Source organism: Lutra lutra, chromosome 18, assembly GCF_902655055.1.
Source record: "Lutra lutra chromosome 18, mLutLut1.2, whole genome shotgun sequence".
Taxonomy (NCBI): Eukaryota; Metazoa; Chordata; class Mammalia; order Carnivora; family Mustelidae; genus Lutra; species Lutra lutra.
Genome location: NC_062295.1, coordinates 32,864,916 through 32,878,692, shown reverse-complemented (window position 1 = coordinate 32,878,692; position 13,777 = coordinate 32,864,916). Strand labels below are relative to the sequence as shown.

The 13,777-nt window shown below is 56.8% G+C and overlaps 1 protein-coding gene across 2 annotated transcripts in view; it reads left to right on the top strand.

Moving 5' to 3' along the window:
- The window catches only part of ZAN (zonadhesin), a 34,363-nt gene that overhangs the window by 18,220 nt on the left and 2,366 nt on the right, over positions 1-13,777 (top strand). For both annotated transcript variants that reach the window (XM_047714298.1, XM_047714299.1), the window contains 19 exons: positions 366-568; positions 1,737-1,878; positions 2,210-2,457; positions 2,687-2,867; positions 3,083-3,194; positions 3,540-3,634; positions 4,168-4,344; positions 5,581-5,789; positions 6,049-6,193; positions 6,509-6,756; positions 6,849-7,013; positions 7,220-7,344; positions 7,683-7,978; positions 10,844-11,055; positions 11,564-11,705; positions 12,070-12,317; positions 12,783-12,912; positions 13,101-13,278; positions 13,558-13,731. In XM_047714298.1, coding sequence (XP_047570254.1) covers positions 366-568; positions 1,737-1,878; positions 2,210-2,457; positions 2,687-2,867; positions 3,083-3,194; positions 3,540-3,634; positions 4,168-4,344; positions 5,581-5,789; positions 6,049-6,193; positions 6,509-6,756; positions 6,849-7,013; positions 7,220-7,344; positions 7,683-7,978; positions 10,844-11,055; positions 11,564-11,705; positions 12,070-12,317; positions 12,783-12,912; positions 13,101-13,278; positions 13,558-13,731 — 3,430 coding nt within the window. The remainder of the gene's footprint in view (positions 1-365; positions 569-1,736; positions 1,879-2,209; positions 2,458-2,686; positions 2,868-3,082; positions 3,195-3,539; positions 3,635-4,167; positions 4,345-5,580; positions 5,790-6,048; positions 6,194-6,508; positions 6,757-6,848; positions 7,014-7,219; positions 7,345-7,682; positions 7,979-10,843; positions 11,056-11,563; positions 11,706-12,069; positions 12,318-12,782; positions 12,913-13,100; positions 13,279-13,557; positions 13,732-13,777) is intronic.

Sequence of the window (13,777 nt, the reverse complement as noted above, 5' to 3'; positions counted from 1 at the left end):
CAGACTCCCGGCGTGAGTAGGAGCCCTGTGACTGCCTCACGGCCCCCTCACGGCCTCACGAAGCTGGCTGTAGGGCAAGGCCATGCCCTTGATCGAGGCCCTGTGGGTGTTCTCCCCCTGCTCTTCATCACCCTGACTGCTACTGTGGGCTTGTCTATACAGCAGCTGAGATGCTCAGATCTGTCTGCATCCTGTGGCCTGCCTCTTGGTCGCTCCCTGCAGGCCACTCTCCTTGGTCCTGCTTCTTGGGATAGGGCAGAAGCCTCTAGCAGGGGGCCCTCCGAATGGTGGCCTCCCAACAGACTTCGTTTCCTTGTCTCTGTCCTGCCCTCGGCTCTTCTCATGTCTGCTTCTCCCTCCCCCAGCTCTGACCTGCCCACCCAACAGCAGGTACCGTCTGTGCGCCCGGCGGTGCCCCGCCACCTGCTTTCCCAGCTTCTTGGGCATGTCCTGTAAGAACCACTGCGTGGAGGGCTGCGAGTGCAACCCGGGCTTCGTGCTCAGTGGTCTCCAGTGCATCCCCCAGTCCCAGTGCGGGTGTCTCGAGCCCACGGTGGGCTACTTCAAGGTGAGCCTCTGGCACTGGGTCGCTCCGCTGTGCCGCCTCCCGTTCTGGAGTCTGGGCGAGCCTGTGTGCGGGACAGAAGGCCGGAAAGCCACTCAGTGTAGACAGCTTGGGGGAGGGACGTTCAGGGTCAGATCTGCTTCCCCATTTCTTTCTCCAGCTCTGCGATGGAGCCCTAGCAACTTTTCCCCACGCTGCCTGCCGGCAGAGCTGAGACCCCTGGCTCTCTCCTCTCCATGCCCCGGAGTCATTTTCCCAGAGTTTCTCATCCTCTGAGGGCCTAGGCCCTTCTGTGTCATCTGCACAAACACAAACATCTTTCCAAACACCATGTCCTCCCGCACCACGGACAACTTTCTCTGCAGAAGGACTTTGGCGCCGACCTGGGCCCCTGTCCGCACGCTCCCTTAGAGGCAGCATTTAGAGCCAGACCCTCGTCTGCCGTGCTTCTCTCTTCCTTCTTTGCCTGTCCCTCACCTTGTCCCTGGGAATGGCGTCTGTCACAGCCCTCAGCCCCGCTCCGGGCTGGCCCGCTGAACCCTCTCTCCGAGCCTTGCTCTCATGTCAATTTCACCTGCTCTGCAACCCCTTTGTCTCTGCTCTGCCTCCCAGCCACCATGCCTGTTGGGAGTCCTTCACCTGCTCTGAGGCTTTGTTCAAATGCCACCTCCTCCTTGAAGCCCCCCTGATAAGCAAAGTCAGAAGGCTTCCCTCTACACTTCTGTAGCAAGTGCTTATTTTCTGTGTCAATGGCAGGAAACTCTCATCGGGTCCCCTGTTGTCTTCTTCGGGTGCATATCATGTGGGGCACCTGATTTATTAATTTACTTGTTGACTGCCTCCCCTCCCCGCCACACACACACCAGTCTGGGTCGTGAACTATTGGGGGCAGGGACATCATTCATCCAGTTCACTCCTGAATCCCTAACATCTATCTAGTGCAGAGAGAGAACCATCTGTTGAGATAGCAAAGGAGCAAACAAGTAAATGACTGAAGACATGGGCAAAGGCCAGACTTTGCAGCTAAGCCTGGAGCTTCGGGATGATGGGAATGGCTCCCTGGTGAGGAAGCCAGGGATCTGAGTTGCCGGGGGGGCCAGTAGTCAGACCTGGAAATGATCTCTTTCCCTCCGTTCCTTCCCTCCCTCCCTCCCTCCCTTCCTTCCCCCAGATAGGGGAGCAGTGGTTCAAGCCTGGCTGCCAGCAGCACTGTGCCTGTGAGAGCAACAATAGGGTTCGCTGTGCACAGTGGAGGTGCCAGGCCCAAGAGGTCTGTCGTCAGCAGGATGGCATCTATGGCTGTCATGCCCGCGGTGAGCAGCCAGGTAGAAGGTGATGGTGGGGAGAGTGGGGGTGGGGGGTAGACTCTCCACGTGGCCTCAGGCAGGGGCACGGCTCTACCCTAAAGCAGGCACCCCAGAGAGCTGGGGCCTGAACCGGGGGGCGGAGCGCTGAAAGGCATTGGCCCAAGCCAGAGCAGCCTCTTCACAAAGCTGGTGAGGTTTGGGCAGTCCCCGCACTTGGCCTTTCCAGACCAAGCCGACCACACGGAGGAGCTACGGGTCCCATTCCGTTCCAACGTGGACTGGCCGGGATGGCAGCTCAGGGCTCGGGGGTCTGCGAATTCCATCTCCTCCACCCCAGGGGCTGCCACCTGCAGTGTCTCGGGAGACCCCCACTACCTGACCTTCGACGGAGCCCTGACCCACCTCACGGGCACCTGCACCTATGTCCTGACCCAACTTTGCCAGTCGAGGTCGATAGAGAGCCACTTTGTCGTGAGCGCCACCAATGAGTTTCGCGGTGGGAACCTGGAGGCCTCCTACGTCAGAGCCGTCCACGTGCAGGTGTTCAACCTGAGAATCTCACTGATCAAAGGCCACAAGGTCGTGGTGCGTGCCTCCACCCACCTCCCCTGGCCCCACATCCCCAGTGGGTTCCGCGGTTCTTCTCTGTCTGTCTTTGCGGGAGCGGGTCTGGCTTCTAGATCCCCTAGGGGTAGCTCCCAGCAGACCCAGCCCCGATTTCAGAGATGTGTGACCATCCCTGTCTGATCCCTGGTCCTGGCCCCCGTTGTCCTTGTCCAAGCGCCTTTCCCCACCGTCCTCCCTGACTCTGTAGCTGAATGGTCGCCGGATGGCCCTACCTCTGTGGCCTGCTCAAGGCCGGGTGAGCATAAGGCCCAGTGGCTCCTTTATCCTCCTCTACACGGACTTTGGGCTTCAAGTTCGCTATGATGGGAGCCACCTGGTCGAAGTGACGGTGCCATCCTCCTACTCCGGCCGCCTCTGTGGGTTGTGTGGTGAGTTCCCTGGGCATCTGCAGGCAAAGCAGGGACAATGGGCAGGAGTCTGTCTCGGTCCTGCTCATCTCTACATTTAATTGGGTGAAGAAGAGATGAACCTTGGTCTGTCGGAGGAAGAGTTGACGTAGACTCTTCCGGGAGGCAGGGGAGTGGTCTCGGGTTGGGTCTGCTGGTGGGGTGCCTCAGGGACCTCTCACTGGCCCCTCCTCCAGGCAACTACAACAATAATAGCCTGGATGACAGTCTGCTCCCCAACAAAACGCTTGTGGCCAGCTCTGACCATCTGGGGGTCGCCTGGAAGTTACCAGAGTACTCTGAACCGGGGTGAGCCAGGAATGCGGGGAGCTGGACCTGGGGAGAGCCCTCAGTGGGCAGCCTGGGGGGAGATTCTCTGTGCATCTCTGATCTCTCTGAGCCTGGGATGGACCTCCCTTGCTCCCGTTTGCTCCTGTGTGTACTGATCTCCAAAGAGAGCCCTCTTGGGAAGTCCATCCTGAGAGCTAACCTGGTTCCTTCCTGCTGTATCTTCTGACCTTCCTACTTGACCTTCCTACTTCCTACCTTCTCCTGTCCTTATCCCCCTCCCGTTTTCCTCCTCCACTTCTGTGTCAGCGTTTGGGAAACGTCCTCCAATTCCAAATTCCTGTCCCTTCCCCTCTCCTCGTTTAGCTGCTTTGTTGAGGGGGCCAAGCCTTCCAGATGCCTGGGGGACAAAGAAGCAAACATCTGGAAAAAGAATTGTGATATCTTAACGAACCCTCTGGGTAAGCATCCCTTGCTAGGCCACTCTTTGCTCCCCTAGTGGGAGGTCGAGGAGGGGGACTGGTCAGGAAGGGAGGAAGGATGAGACACGAAAGGGAGGGAAAGCCAGGAAGAAGGCAAGCAAAGGGAAAGCAGAGGTGATGTTCTCAGGAGGGCTGATGGATCAGTCTTTTTTTTTTTTTTTTTTTTTTTTGCATTTCAGATGGTAAGTTCTTAATAATTATGGGTTTTTAAATTTTTTATCTATTTATTTTGAGAGAGAGAGTGTGAGCAAGGGGCAGAGCAGAGGCATGGGAGAGGGAGGGGGAAGAATCTCATGGAGCCTCCACGTTGAGCACAGAGCCTGACGCGGGGCTCGATCTCACAACCCTGGTCTCAGCCAAAACCAATAGTTGGGTGCTTAACTGACTGAGCCCCCCAAGCACCCCAATAATTACTGGGTTTTCCTTGAAATGGGTGTGGAATTCACCCCAAAGTGGTGACGTGGTTCTTTTCCCTTCCAAGCCGACTCTTGGTCCGTTGTTTCATTCTCCAGGACCCTTTTCCCGGTGCCATGGGGTGGTGCCCCCCCAGTCCAGCTTCGCCAGCTGTGTGTATGGCCAGTGTGGGACCAAAGGTGACTCCCTGGCCCTGTGCCGGTCCCTGCAGGCCTACGCATCCCTGTGCTCACATGCCGGCCAGGCCCTCACCTGGCGAAACAGCACCTTCTGCCGTGAGTGACCCAACCACCTGCTCCCGAAGCCTCCAGATCCCTTTCTCTCTTCCTCTCCTTCACGTCTGCGTCTCTGCTCTCCCTTCACAGCCTGGCCCTCAGCCCGACAGGGAACCCTCCTCCCTTGCCCTCTTTCCAGTCTCTCCAAGCCAAACCACCCTTCTCAGCTTGTCTGCCTGCCCTGGGAGCCTCCTCTATCTGACTCCCTCCTCACCCCACACCACCCTCATTTGCTTCTGTGTCTTTCCTGTCTGACCTGGGCCAGCCCCGTTCCCTTTCTTCCTTACTCTCTTTTCCAGAAACTTTTCTTTCTTTTTAAATTGTGGTAAAATATACATAACATAAAACTTCCCATTTTAATGTTTTTTTAAAAGATTTTATTTATTTATTTGACAGAGATCTCAAGTAGGCAGAGAGGCAGGTAGAGAGAGGGGGGAAGCAGGCTTCCCGCTGAGCAGAGAGCCTGATGCGGGGCTCGATCCCAGGACCCCTGGATCATGACCTGAGATGAAGGCAGAGGCTCAACCCACTGAGCCACCCAGGCGCCCCTAATGATTTTTAATACCCAGTTCTGCGGTCTCCAGTACATTCACAGGGCTGTGCCCCCGTGACCACTCTCGGTTTCCAGAGCTTTGTCATCTTCCCAAACTGAAACTCTGCACCCATGAAACACAGACCCCATCTTCTCCCCGCCCCGGCCCCGGGCAGCCACTGTTCTGCTGTGTGTCTGTGACTTTGACAACTCCGGGGACCTCATATAAGTGAAATCACACAGTATTTCTCTTTTGGTGAGCAGCTGATTTCACCTGGCATGTCTTCAAGGTTCATCCGCGTCGGAGCGTGGGCCAGAGTGCCTTTTTTTTTTTTTCTTTAAGGTATTTATTTATTTATTTATTTGAGAGAGAGAATGAGAGAGAGAGAACATGAGAGGAGCGAGGTCAGCAGGAGAAGCAGACTCCCTCCTGAGCAGGGAGCCCAGTGTGGGACTCGATCCCAGGACTCCAGGATCACGACCTGAGCCGAAGGCAGTGGCTTAACCGACTGAGCCACCCAGGTGCCCCCAGGAGTGTCTTTTTTAAGCCTGAAAAATACCCCACCCTATGCATAGACCTCGCTGTGTGTATCCATTGGTCTGAGGAACATTCTAGGGCACTCTCAGCCCCGAGGTCAGGCAGCTGGAAATCACTGCCCTTCCTCACAGGGCTTTCTTCTGCTTTCTTTCTGGTTTTCTCTTAGCTCTGAAGTGTTCCCCTGGCAGTAGCTACCACCCCTGTGCCAACCCCTGCCCGGCCACGTGTCTCAGCCGGAACACCCCAAGAGACTGCCCCGTGGAACTGCCCTGCACGGAGGGCTGTGAGTGCCGGCAAGGCCACGTCCTGAGCGGAACCTCCTGTGTGCCCTTCAGCCAGTGTGGCTGCGTGCACCAGGACGGTTCCTACCACCCGGTGAGGGGCTAGACCACGACGTCCCACATTTGGGGGGCAGGAGGGCTCAGAGCTTGTGCAGGGGTAGTGGGGGGGGGCAGTCTAGGGGGCTGAGCAGCAAGTCTGGAAGCCAAAAAGGTTGAGGAAGGCTAGGGATGGAGAGAAGCAGTTGAGGGCAGCAAGCCCTGGGGGAGGGGGATGCTGGTGGGTGGGTGGGGGAGTTCAGTCCGACGCCGGCTTCCAGTCTTGCATTGGCTCTGCTGATGCCCACGTCCCACAGGTCGGGGAGAGCTGGTACACAGACAACACGTGTTCCAGGCTCTGCACCTGTTCCACGCACAGCAGCGTCTCCTGCCGCCAGAGCACCTGTAAGCCAGGCCAGCTGTGCCGGCCCCTGGACGGCCTGCTGCGCTGCCGAAGCTCAGGTAGGAGACCCTGGAGTGCAGCGGGGGGCCACCTGTGAAGTCCCAGGCGCCTGCTCTCCTGGGCTCCCCTTCCCCCTCTCCCACCACCCACCTTTAGCACCCTGCTCCCCTCCCTGCCTTTCTGAAGATCTTTTGTGGGGGGGGCTGGGGCGGGGGATGCTGACCCCTGTGCCATCAGGAAGGGCTCCTCGGGTTCCCTCGTGGTTCTCTCAGCCACGAGCTTTGACGGGACAACAACCACCCCCACCCTGCCCCGGCCACCAAGCCTCCTCCTCGTGGAGGCTGGACCGCTCCTCAGCCCTCCCCCTTCGCCAGGAGTGGGAGTGTGTCGCACCTCGGACCGCTCCTCGTATGTGACGTTCGATGGCATTCTCCATACCATCCAAAACACCTGCACTTACGTCCTGCTGAAAGTGTGCCACTCCACCATGGACCTGCCTTTCTTCAAGATCAGCGGCAAGCACGGGAAGCGGAGAGGCCGCTCGGCTGCTTTCTACCTCTACCGGCTCCATATTGACATCTCTGACACCCGGGTCACCTTGGGAGAGGGCCACCGCGTGCTGGTGAGACGGGCAGCGGCGTGGGTGGGGGAGGGAGAACGCCAGCCGCGAAGTCTGTCTTTCTTCCCATTCACCTGCCCTGCCTGCTTCTCTAGATCAACGGTACACAGGCCACCCTTCCCTCAACCCGCCAGATTCGGGGGGTCAGAATCACTGCCAGTGGCATCTACACCATCCTCAGTGTCAACATCGGGCTGCAGGTCAAGTTTGATGGCAAGGGCTTCTTAGAGGTCCAGCTCCCTACAGCCTACTACCAAAAGGTGGGGGCAACCCCTAGCTCTTCTCCCGGGGAACCCACCTCCAGAGGGCGCTGAGCCCTCTACAGACCCAAGTGGTCATTCCCCAGAAAGGAGGAGGGCAGGGAGGGTGCCTTTTTCTTAGGAGTGGAAATGCAGGCACCCATGAGAAAGGCTCTTCTGCCTGCCCCTGGCCGGCCACTGAGAACCCCTTTGCCCCCCACCCCCAGGTCTGTGGCTTGTGCGGGAACTTCAATGACGAGGACGAAGATGAGCTCATGATGCCCAGTGATGAACTAGCTCAGAATGACATTGAACTGGTGGACAGTTGGCAAGATAGGGAGTCTGACCCCAAGTAATTGTCCCCAAAGCCTTTCCACCTTCACAGGAATGCAAGCTGGGATCCCAGACTATCTGGCAGGGACTAGGAGGACCGGAGCCTTCCTGTCTGTCTGTACCTTGACAGAGGATGGCTTCTGGGTCCTGGGAACCTCTCAGGGGAGACATGAAAGTCTTCCCTGTTTTTGGGTTTCAAAACGCGGGAGGGGACGGAGGCTGCAGGGAACGTGGCCAGAGCTCATTCCAGCCTCCTGGTGAAGACAAGGGGGTCCTCCAAGTTACTGGGGAATGCCAAGTCATTTTCACAGGTGGGGGCAGTGGCTGTCCCTCTGATGATCTCTTTCTCCTCTGCAGATGCCAACCAGATGACCAGACGGTCCAAGCAGAGATGAAGGAGAAGTCAGATACAAACTGCAGGATGGCTGACCTAGTCAGAGCCCAGGAGCAGTGCCAGACGGCCTTGCAGGCTCCAGCCTGGGCGAAGTGTGCCAGTCACGTTGTCCTCGGGCCCTTCCTGCTCAACTGTACCAACAGCCTCTGTCAGGTTGGAAGGCTGAGCCGCGCCCTCTGTGAATCTTTGGAAACCTTCGGGGCCGCCTGCCGGGCCCAGGGCCTCAACCCCCCCATCTGGAGAAACAGCAGCTTCTGCCGTGAGTGTCCCCTACGGTCACTGCAGACCCTCCTACACCTCGTTTCTGTCTCTGTACCTCTTAAAGTGCCTGTCCTCCTTTCCCCTTGCTCCTGACCTGGGCCTAACCTCATTCCGATGTGGTTCATTCACAATTCCCTCGCAGCCGGCACCCCTACCACCGGGACAGCACAGGCAACTTCTCATCACCTATTTTTTTCCAAAGGAGATGTGACAGTTACTCCCCTGCATGGCTCCTGCCTCCAAGGTTAAATCCAAGCTCCTTTCGGAGATATCTGAGACCCTGCCGTCTGTCCTAGCTTGTCCTCTCTCGCCCCTTTCGCTGTGAGCCTGTCCACCCCCTGCACCAGACCACCCCGTTCCCCCACCACCATACAGGGCTTGCTTTTCCTCACACCTCCCTGCCTCTATCCACACTGCTCCCTGTGCCTGGAAAGTTCTTTCTTCTTGTCACCTGGCAGACTCCTGGGCATTCTTCTGTAGCTCTTAAAAATTCTTTTTCAAGTTAGAATTCATATACCATGATATGCACCAATTTAAAAGTATATACAGTTTACTGTTTTTGTAGGATCTTTACAAGGTTCTGCAAACATCACATTATGTAATTCCAGAACCTTTTAAACTTTAAGACAGTGGTCAACGTGTTTTTTTTTTTTTAAAGATTTTATTTATTTGTCAGAGAGAGAGGGAGAGAGAGTGAGCACAGGCGGACAGAATGACAGGCAGAGGCAGAGGGAGAAGCAGGCTCCCCGCCAAGCAAGGAGCCCGATGTGGGACTCGATCCCAGGACTCTGGGATCATGACCTGAGCCGAAGGCAGCTGCTCAACCAACTGAGCCACCCAGACGTCCCGGTCAACGTGTTTTTATTTTAAAGATTTTATTTCTTTATTTGACAGAGAGATCACAAGTAGGCAGAGGCAGGCAGAGAGAAGGGGGAGAAGCAGGCTCCCTGCTGAGCAGAGAGCCCGATGCGGGGCTTGATCCCAGGACCCTGGGATAATGACCTGAGCCAAAGGCAGAGGCTTAACCCACTGAACCACCCAGGCGCCCCCTAAATATAGCTCCTGGGATGGAGCTCCAAGTCAGGCTCCCTGCTCAGAGAGAGAGAGAGAGAGAGAGGAGGAAGCAGGCTCCCTGCCGAGCAGAGCCCGATGCAGGGCTCAATCCCAGGACCCTGAGATCATGACCTGAGCCAAAGGCAGTGGCTTACCCCACTGACCCACCCAGGTGCCCCATTAACGTGTTTTTAGTATGTGATACATTCACAAGGTTCAGGAACTTTTTTTTTTTTTTTAAGATTTTATTTATTTATTTATTTATTTGACAGACAGAGATCACAGGTAGGCAGAGAGGCAGGCAGAGAGAGAGGAGGAAGCAGGCTCCCCGCCGAGCAGAGAGCCCGATGCGGGGCTCGATCCCAGGACCCTGGGATCATGACCTGAGCCGAAGGCAGAGGCTTTAACCCACTGAGCCACCCAGGCACCCCTGGTTTCTTTTTTTATAAATGTTTTATCCACAGGGATTTTTATCCTGGTGCACAATTTAAGATACAAATTACCTTTGGGTTTTGTTTGTTTGTTTGTTTGTTTGTTTTTCCTTTAAAGATTTTATTTATTGGGACACCTGGGTGGCTCAGTCAGTTAAAGCTGCTGCCTTTGGCTCAGGTCATGATCCCAGGGTCCTGGGATCGAGTCCCGCACTGGGCTCTTTGTCCAGCAGGGAACCTGCTTTTCTCTCTGCCTCTGCCTGCCAGTCTGCCTGCTTGTGCGCTCTCTCTCTCTGACAAATAAATAAAATCTTAAAAAAAAAAAGATTTTATTTATTTTAGAGATGGGGGAGGAGCAGAGGGAGAGGGAGAAGCGGACTCCCCGCTGAGTGCATAGCACCGCACCCCCTCCCAGCCCACGACCTGAGATCTCAATCCCAGCCAAGATCAGGAGTCGGAGGCTTAATGGACTGAGCTAACTGGGCCCCCACTTTTTTGAACACTTTATTTATTTATTTGACATAGAGAGACACAGCGAGAGAGGGGATACAAGTAGGGGGAGTGGGAGAGGGAGAAGCAGGCCTCCTCTCAAGCAAGGACCCCAATGCGGGGCCTCCATCCCAGAACCCTGAGATCATGACCTGAGCCGAAGGCAGAGGCTTAACGACTGAGCCACCCAGGCACCCCCCTCTCCAGCATTCTTAAATCGCCAGTCTCTTCTCCCACTGACCAAGATGACATGATTTATTATATACTAAGTTCCCCTCCGTATTTGGGTTCCTGTCTGGGCTTCCTCCCCCTTCCATTGCTTTGTCTGTCTCCACTTACCAGTAACCCAGTATTGTGACTGTTGAGAGTTTCAACTGTGTTTTCAATTCTGATAGGGACATTCACTCCTCACTGCTCTTGTCTTTCCTTTCTAGTTTTGTCGTTGTTGTTTTAACGTTTCCCTGGCTTTTCTGGTTTGTTCCTATTTTCCTCTCCACTTTAATATCTTTTCGCCCTACTAAAAACCCGAACAAAATCCTGCTGGTTTATTGTACTGGGATCACCTGCATCATATCCGTTCACTTAGGGACGACCGACTTCTCTATTATGTTGCAGACTCTCGCTCTCCACATTTCCATGTGATCACAGGTACTTCCCGGAAAGGGTTCTGTGGAACTCTCCAACAGAGTGAATGCTGCTGTGCTCTGTGCACCTGTTACACACACACACGCCTGTCCCACGCTCACTGACCATACGCATCAGTGTCACCGTGGCTGCTGGCTGACCTCTGTCTCCCACACTGCCCTGGGAGGGCCGTTCTCACTCCTTTCTTTCCCTGGGGCCTGGCACGGAGTCCGCTCTCAGTAAATGTTTACCCCCCTCTCCCCCAGCTCTGGAATGTCCTGCCCACAGCAGCTACTCCACCTGCCTTCCCTCCTGCTCACCTTCCTGCTTGGACCTGACGGGCCAGTGCAGTGGCCCCAAAGTCCCTTCCACCTGCAAGGAGGGCTGCCTTTGTCTGCCCGGCTATGTGCTCAGTGGGCAGCGGTGTGTGACCAGGAGTCAATGTGGTTGCATCAACGACTATGGCAGCTCCTTCCCCGTGAGTGGGGATGGGAAGTAGGGGTGGGGACACCTCGAGGTTGGTGTTTTCTGCTTTCCTATTTTTCTGTCAGCCTGGGCACACATGTCTCTGTGGCTGGCCCCGGGGGATGCAGGCTGGTGACTGGGCAGTGTGCTGTCCGGCCAGGCTGGGCTGAGGGGTGCATGGTGGTTTGGGATCCAATGAATCCAAACAACTGGGATGGGGTCTGGTATAGCACAAGGAGCGGGGGCCTTGGTTCAAATCCCGTGGGTACCACCCACGAGGGTGTTACCTCAGTTTTGTCATCTGTGAGTTGGGTACTTTCCTGACCTGAACAACATATGTAAGACACCAAACGTGATGCCTCTAAGAGGTGTACAGGGACATCAGGGTGCAGGTGGCCTGTGACTGCCTCCAGCCTGGGCCAGTGAAGCCATTCAGACCATGGGCCTCGGCTGACCAGGCGAGAAGAAGGGGAACTGGCCCTTCCCTCCTCACTCTCTGATTCTCCCCATGCCTTCTCTAGGAGGGTAAGACCTGGATCTCCATTCGCTGCACCAGGAGCTGTGTCTGCACCTTGGGGACTGTCCACTGCCAGCCCTTCAGTTGTCCCCCTGGCTCCCACTGCGAGCCCAAGGCCAGGGGCACTGGCAGCTGTGAAATTAACAGTAAGAGAGACCACCAGGGAGGTGGAACAAGAGGCAGAAGCCGAGGGGCTCAGGCTGGGTAGGTCTGGAGACCGACGGGGCCACAGCCCTGGGTGTGGGGCGGGCCTGTGGCCTTGTTTGGGCTCTCACCAACTCTGCGGCCGACTCCAGGACTCACTCTCTTAAGTGCAGAAACAGGAGATGGGGCCCGGTTTATAATTGGGGTTGAGAAAGAGAGAAGGCTCAAGGTCAGGTAGCCAGGGAGCCCAGGGCTAAGAGGGAGGGTGACCAGAGACATCAGGACCATAGAGGGATGGGGCTGTGTGGTGTGTGTGTGTGTTATATCTGGACAGGGTCCCTTCTCAGGGCTGGCCCTTCTTGGCAGAGTCGGACCAATGCTCCATTTACGGGGACCCCCATTACCGTACCTTTGATGGCCTCAGCTACCTCTTCCGCGGCCGCATGACCTACACACTGATAAAGGCCATTGGCGTGCTCCCTGCTGGGGTGGTGCCTTTGGTCGTGGAAGGGCGCAACAAAGTGTATTCATCCTGGAGCCCTATCTACCTGCATGAGATCATTGTGATGGTCTACGGCTACACAGTCCAGCTCAAGGCTCATCTGGAGCTGGTGGTAAGAGCCAGGCCAGGCCAAGAGGGGCTGGGGAGGCAGGCCAGGCCGTGGGAAGCCCCTGAACACAGGTAAAGCCAGGACTCCTTGTTCCCCGGGAAGGTCCTGGCCTGAGCTGCCTCGCCATCGAGTTCAGAATCGGTGCCCACACTCAGAGGCAGAGGAGGGTGGTGGGATGGAGCAAAAGGTTGGAGAGAGATGGGGAGAGAGAGGGGGAAGGAGAGAACAGGGGGTTCAAAGGGGAAGCTGGGCTGAGTAGTACAGGCGGCACCCACTCGGTCAAGTGTTTTTGCAAGGAAGAGGTTATGGCTGCAAAGGAGGCGGCCTTGGGGAGGTCTTTGCCACATGGGGTAGCAAAGCCTACTGGGGAACCTCAGAATGATGGCACCCAGATACCGAGCTGTGCAGAGAGGCAGCGGAGGTCAGGCTTACTCCAGACTCTCGGCGGCTCCCGCCCGCCTTCTCCAGGTCAACAACCAGAGGACGGCCATCCCCTACAAGCCCAGCGACCGGCTGCAGGTCGCCCTGCGGGGCCATCGCCTGTATCTGATCACTGACTTTGAGATGGTTGTCACCTTCGATGGAGGCAAAAACGCAGGTACCTGAGAGCGGGGAGGGGAGAGCAGAGGCGATGTTCCTGCGCTGGGTCAGGGAAAGCCACATCGTCAGCAGGCCAGCCTTGGTGAGGAGCCCCGAGTGGGTCCAGGGCCCCCAGTGCCAGGGGAGCAGCCAGGAGCAGTGGGGAGGAGGGGGAAGCCTCACTTCTGGACCCCCTTCCTCCTGCAGTGATCACGCTGCCCAACAAGTATAAGGGGCTCGTGCGTGGCCTGTGCGGGAACTTCGACGGGAACAAGAGTAATGACTTTACGCTGCCCGACGGCACCATCACCCGGAACCTGGTCACCTTCGGCAACAGCTGGGAGGTACAGAGGATCACGGGAGTTGACCTCGCCCGCTTCTCAAGGTGAGAGGGCTAGGGCTCGGAGCACGGAGGCCTGGCCCCTGGGGAGGTAAACATCAGCCCCGTGCCTGCCCACGCCCGCTCACCCCATATCCTTAGCAGAGAAGGACCCCCGAGGGCCCGATTTTCTCATCCTGCCATTGCCTCAGACCCACTGCGGGGGCACCGGCCCTACGGGCCCCAGGCTGTGCCCTGTGCCTCCCCATTCCTCCCCCCACCACTTCCTCCCAAGGTCATGGTCCTCAGGGGCCTCACCTGGCCCCCTCTTGGTCCCTGCTCCAGGGCCATACAAGAGGATGAAGAGGAGGAGAAGAAGGAGTCAGGCTATCATGTGTCAGAATGCAGCCCAGAGCAGCTGGAGCTCATCAACAGCACCCAGGCGTGCAGGGTGCTGGTGGACCCCCAGGGCCCCTTTGCTGCCTGTCACCAGACTGTGGCCCCCGAGCCCTTCCAGGAGTGAGTCAAGGCCCCAGGCCACATGGAAGTAGCTTTTCTCTGGGTC